The sequence below is a fragment of the Phoxinus phoxinus genome (assembly GCF_949152265.1).
Source record: "Phoxinus phoxinus genome assembly, chromosome: 7".
NCBI classification, from domain to species: domain Eukaryota; kingdom Metazoa; phylum Chordata; class Actinopteri; order Cypriniformes; family Leuciscidae; genus Phoxinus; species Phoxinus phoxinus.
The window spans coordinates 27,546,031-27,552,204 of NC_136882.1; the positions used below are offsets into that span (position 1 = coordinate 27,546,031).

Consider the following 6,174-nt stretch of genomic DNA (forward strand, 5'->3'; position numbering starts at 1 on the left):
ACTTGAACCCTATTAATTGCTGATTGCAGCTCTATTTCTGTATTGAAGCTGTTTATGTGAAGTTAGGTCATTTAAGCAGTTTAGAAAGCATATGCCTATATATAACAGTCTAATTCATGAACAAATATAATACCTACATAGCCTACATGCAGTAATATATAGGATCGCACTGAACAGACAAATATGAAAGATACTATTATTTATTAACCACACGGTGCACAGATCAAGGAGAAATAATCAAGTCTTATTCTTCAATGAAGCTTCAAATCAAATAATACAGGCTCGGTGGTATAGACACATATACATTAGCCAGCAGACCGACCGTACAATGGCAGTAATGCCTGGATTGTATTCACATGTTTGAAGAAAGCTAGATTATTTGAGGACAACAGGGATTTTATTTTGAAATCAGAGTGACAAAAGTTTGAAGAGAGCGGCACAGCTTGAAAATTAGTTTGTGCAGTTTCTGTGTCTGTTTTAAGAGATTTCCACAAAGTCACTTGCACAGCAGTTCCTCTTCTTTTTCTCTGTACACCACCCTCTAGTGGTCACAGCCAAACAGCTCCTGAGACACCTTGTGCTGCTCAGGCATGATCTTGCCCCTCATCATAATCATGGGACTATCATATATGTAGTAATGGTTACCGATGACAACCGTCACACCCTTGGGGCCGCACATTGCAGCATCAATCCTTTTAAATTGTGTTATGCTTCCTTCCTTCACAGGCTTACGTGGGGTGACTTTCAAGAGTTTTCTGTCACTATGACAAAAGCTTGTAGTAAGGATCTACAGTAGGCCTACTTTGAATGTGACAGAACAAGCATTCCAGTGATTATACCTTTGATGACATGAGCAATGTGTTTGTCTGCGCACACAAAGGCAGCATGTACAGGACCCTCAATTCCCAGCACCTCCTTCAGGGGTTTGGGGTAACCCTCTAGGTGTGTGTGTGGCTCTCCAACTTTGTACACAAACACTTGTTTATCCTGTGCATGGAATAGAATATATGAGAAGAAATTTTCACAATAGATTAAAATACATCTACAATAAAGCCTGGTAAAAAATCAACTGCTGCAAGAACCTTGATCATGTAGAGATGACCTTCATAAGAGAAGACTGCATCCACTTCACTGTGTAGCTCTTTAAAAGCACTCTCAATTGTGTCTGAATGAAACTTATCACCAGTTATGCTGAGGAAGTGGTGCCCTAGGGAAGAGAAACAAAGATTATTATTATTATTGTGTGGGTGTGTGAAATTGCATTTGTTAAAATAGTGGCTTGCAGTTGCATGTGTACATTGGTATACATTTTTATTAAGAAATAGCACAATAACAAGAGAGCTTTCGATGCCTTACTGATATTCGGAAGGACTTTACAATTGGGATTTTGCAAGTGATTTTACTTTTATATAAACAAAAGACGGATATTGTGTAACTTACATTTTAGAAACATTATGGTCAGTTACATTGTCTGTTTTTATTCTGCCTATGCGAAAAAAGTAATTAAAAAAAATTATGCGAACAACGCGTATCCGAGCAACAATTCACGTTTTTCAAGGAATCAGTTGAATGAGGGATTCAATGATTTACTCATAAAGGCTTCGATCCTGATATAATTTGAAAATTGCCTCCCAATTCGCCTAAATATTAGCCTGATTAGGTCTTGGATAGGCCTACTATTTATGGCAGATAGTATGCCAAATCGTTTGAATGAATGATTCTTGACTAGTCACTTGCTGCCACCTACTGGTGTAATGATGTAACCTGAAAAAGAGTCACTAAATTTCCTTTTCCCTGTCTAGACAAAATAACTATAGGAAATTCACCTCTGAAAGCATATACACTGCCATCGTCGTCAGATGTAATAGCATCCAAGTGCACACGGCTGCACTGTTCTCTCTCAATGTGGTCAGCAGGGCTCTTTTCTCCTAAAGGAAACACCAATAGAGTATATAAGACTCCAAGTTCTGCTTTTTTAATGCATGCTTTCTCAAGCCTTTTAACTTTTCCACACTTGTTACGCTCACCAAAATGTGAGCATTTCATGAAGTAATCACGGCTCTCCTTTGGATATTTGCCATGGACTTCTCCTGTAATGGGGTCAAACTTGGAGAACTGATGTCCATGGAAGCAGTAATAATGACCCCTGTAACGGAAGGCTCCTGTGCAGTTGGGCATGCTCTTGAATTCCTTTTCATCAACCTTCTTCGTCTTCATATCGAAGTGGTAGATCTCATCACCTTTGGTGGATTATGAAGGAATTTAAACCTACAAAATCTTCTCAACATACTTACTTACTATCCTAATATGTTTTCCATTATAATTAATCAAAGAAATATAATACAATATTACCTCTGAAAAAGACTACGGTGTCATTAGTACAGTCTGGCCTGGGACACTCCACTGCAGCATCCAAGTGGTCAGGAATTCCAGGGAAAACTTCAGAGATGTCTTTGGGATAGCCCTTCTCCAGTTTGTGCTTGTAGTAGCTGAAGACCTTGTGGTCCTTAAATGGTGTTAAAGAATATGTTAGTTTACTTGTCTGGTGTTGATGCATAAAGCAAACATCACAGTGGATTTGACAAATAAATTGCACTTCAGGTAAAGTTACAATTACCAGGAAGAAGAACTGGTGGTCATGGTGTTCTGGACTGTCTTCAGAGTGCATGCGGAATGCAGCATCCACATGTCCCAGATGATGATGGTCGTCCAGCTCAGCGAAGGTTTGATTAGACAACTCAGCCTTGCCATGGAAACCCTTGAACAAGTGGTCACCTTTGGTCAAAAGTCAATGAGAAAAGGTCAGTTAAAGGGCCACTCAAAAAAAAAAAAAAAACGATGATGCAATCCTAAATTCACTCTAAAGAAAATTCACATTTTTTATTGTTTACATTGATATATATATCATTGATTTTTACCATACTTTTTTTTCATCTCTCACCTTTGAAGAAATAAGGAACTCCCTCCTCGTTCACAGCGACTGCATCAAACTCCATTCCTGCACAGCGGTCAAGCTTAGCACCATGGTGCGATTCATGCTTATGCCCGTCAGCATGAGGTTTATCTGAACCAAAAATAATTCATATCATGAAATATGTGTCTTGATGAAATCAGAATGTGCTCATGTATCACTTTCATTTACTACTCACTTAAGGGAAAATAGTTTGCATCTGGTTATTGAAAAGACTCACCTTTTTCACCTTTTTTAGCATGACCCTCCTGATGACTCCTGAACACAAATAAACAAATACATCTTGGTTAAAATTACCCATTACAACACACTGTAACAGGGGGCCATTTTCATTACCCCAAATAATGGAGCCCCTGCAAAATATCAATATAATCTACCTTATACTTGAAACTTGCCATTGTGGCATATTGCAAGAATAGTTGTCTCTTATGTTAAATGGCTTATGTTTCTCATTTATGTCACTTTTGATAAAAGCTTCTGCTAAATGAAGTGAATTCAACTATTTATTGAGTTAGAGACCAAGCAGTTAAAGGTGACAAAATCAAAATGTTGGTGCACATGAACACATAAAATCCCACTTCAAACAGACAAACTTTTCTTTGCAAAAAAAGTAGTTATTTTTTAATGCTATGTTAAAGTAATACACTTGTGATGTATAGCTAATTTAACAACATTATTCAGTGTTTGACTAATTTTAGCATTGTACGTACTGTGTTGACATGTGTCTGTGTGTATACTCACGAAGGAGCAGCAAGGCTCAGGGACAGAGCCAGACACAGAGTAAGCGTTTGAACGAGCCTCATGGTCAGCAGGGTCCTTTGGTGAGACAGAGCTCAGCTGGAAAAGGTAAAGCGCAACATGATGGCCCCAATTTATACACTCCACCAGGGACTGCCTTGCAAGTACGCTGGAGACAACACGTACACCCCGTTTGCACAGAGCGTGGGACATTCAGTAACTTATGTGCCCACACAAAACAACACGCATACAAATGCACGTTTGCACAATTCCCCTGACTTCCCCATCCACCAGCTGGTCAAGGTACATACGATTCTGGTGGTGGGGTATTGGGGGTGGTGGTACGGGTAACATGAGTTGCACAAAGCAAAGATCCATCCATCGTGAATTAGACTTGGCATGAATAAGTAAATTATTAGAGACCCCCTTTGCAGATCAGAAGTCATTGATACTTAGGAATATAAGAGTAAACTGTACTTTATGTTGTATATAGTATTTGCATGCATTTTGTTTCCTTATAGGTTGCTCACCACAAAAAAGGCACTGGAGTCACATCCAAAGGCTTTGATAGTTTTTTTGTTTTTGTTATTTTTTGTTATTGTTATTTTAATTTGTTGGAACATTTCTTGTAAAAAAAAAAAGAATATAACAAAATTGAAATATACTTGTAGGGGGGAAAAAATAAGTCAAGAATGATCAACCATCAAGTTAACACGTCACTAAGCAATGCAAGTAGAAACTACCATTGGCAAGCTTGCATAAATTGTCTCCTGTAGCCGTAATACTGATTTAGATGTTTTAACCTGTTAAAATTCATTAATGAAAAGATAATGAAAACAAGTTACTGAAATGCAATGTATGCTCAAATGTATGCTTTGTCACTATGTGCATGCACGGGATCGAATTTTCTAGAAACCCCAGTAAAACTGGCCGTGTTACCTTTTTCCCGGTTAACCTGGCAAATAACATAGATAATCAATATGAAGTGCTGACCTCTGCTGTTTAGTTTGATATGGTGATCATTAACAGAGAATTGTTTTGTGCTATCGAAATACTCATGGAAGCATAAGAGTGTTTTGCAGAATTCATATTAATGCAGAGACTGTGATAGAGAGACTGACCTGATACATCACTATATTTTATCATATTTATTTGAGGGGTTTTCAAGCATTTTGAATGCCACCCAGACCCTAAAAATATGCTGCTATTAGGGAGCCCTTTTTCTATAATATAAAGGTAGCTACGGTATATATCTGGCTTACAGAGATAAGCATCAGCATCCAACCTTGCATGTCTCACTGGCCACACAGACTATTTTCATGAAGGGAATTACAGTAAACACTGTCTCGTGGTTAAGGTCCACAGCCACATCTAGAGATCTATGAACTCCTTTTGTGCTCTGTGACCCATTTTTGTGTTGATTTTGATGTTTGTTTTGGATCATTGTCCTGATCCAGCAGTATATTTAATCGTACACATGCCGTACTTTTTTTATCCCTGTTGTGCACTAAACCCAATTTGTGGGTTTGCTGACAAAAAACTGTTTTTTTGTTAGTTTCATCTGACAATAAAACCTGGTCCCGTTTGAAGTTCCAGTAGTGGGTTCCAGTTTTTGGATGAGAGCAGAGGATTTTTCTTGGAAACCCTCCCAAACAACTTGTGATTATGTAGGTGCTGCTGGGTTTTTTTTAAGTCTTTCTGACCCCAAGACTCAACTAATCTCTGCAATTCTCCATCTGTGGTTCTTGGAGAGTCTTTGGCAACTCCAACTATCCTCATTGCCGTGCATTAAGACAATATAGACACACATCCTCTTCCAGGCAGATTCGTAACATTTCCTGTTGATTGGAACTTCTTAATTATTGCCCTGATGGTGGAAATGGGGATTTTCAAAACAGCCACTTTCTATTTTGTGATGCTCAAAATCTTGCTGCACATCAGAAGAACTATTCTTTGATTTTGCCTATTGTGATGGATGATTAAGGAAATTTGTATGTTAGCCTACCTGATTTATTATTTATAGCCTACTCTTGTGAAATAGGAAGTCACGGCTGGAAAATTTCATGTTAGTCACCCTGCGCTAAAAATGGTAAATATGAATATACTTGTATATATTTTATTCATAAGGATTTCTAAGGGTAGCCTACCAATAATTGTGGCCAATGTGTATTATAGAAAAACATGAAAATGTGATTTCCCCGCTACTAATTTTACTTAGAGGCGGGGGCCTCGACAACCCGACCCCTGGACACGGAAACTAGCTCTAGGGACGTGGAACGTCAGCTCGCTGGTGGGGAAGGAGCCTGAGATCATGCGTGAGGTTGAGAGGTTCCAACTAGAGATAGTTGGAATCACCTCTACGCACGGCTTAAGCTCTGGAACCACACTCCTTGAGAGAGGATGGACTCTTCACCACTCTGGAGTTGCCCATGGTGAGAGGCGTCGGGCTGGTGTGGGTTTGCTCA

At 38.9% G+C, this 6,174-nt stretch overlaps 1 protein-coding gene across 1 annotated transcript; it reads right to left on the bottom strand.

Annotated features, from left to right (window-relative positions):
• Positions 1-399: 399 nt before the first annotated feature.
• Positions 400-3,833, bottom strand: hpxa (hemopexin a). The gene is made up of 10 exons (XM_079618173.1): positions 3,713-3,833; positions 3,192-3,229; positions 2,942-3,064; positions 2,618-2,775; positions 2,353-2,506; positions 2,028-2,240; positions 1,827-1,928; positions 1,083-1,207; positions 803-987; positions 400-761 (listed from the first exon to the last, which is right to left on the bottom strand). The coding sequence occupies exons 1-10, from the start codon at positions 3,772-3,774 to the stop codon at positions 542-544; spliced, it is 1,380 nt and encodes a 459-aa protein (XP_079474299.1). The 5' UTR covers positions 3,775-3,833; the 3' UTR covers positions 400-541.
• Between the last annotated feature and the right edge of the window lie 2,341 nt (positions 3,834-6,174).

Coding starts and splice junctions, on each gene's coding strand:
- hpxa (XM_079618173.1), bottom strand. CDS start 3,774: ATGAGGCTCGTTCAAACGCTTACTCTGTGTCTGGCTCTGTCCCTGAGC. Junction 2,241..2,352: donor CACCGTAGTCTTTTTCAGAG/GTAATATTGTAT, acceptor AATCCACCAAAG/GTGATGAGATCTACCACTTC. Junction 1,208..1,826: donor CAGTGTATATGCTTTCAGAG/GTGAATTTCCTA, acceptor TCTCTTCCCTAG/GGCACCACTTCCTCAGCATA.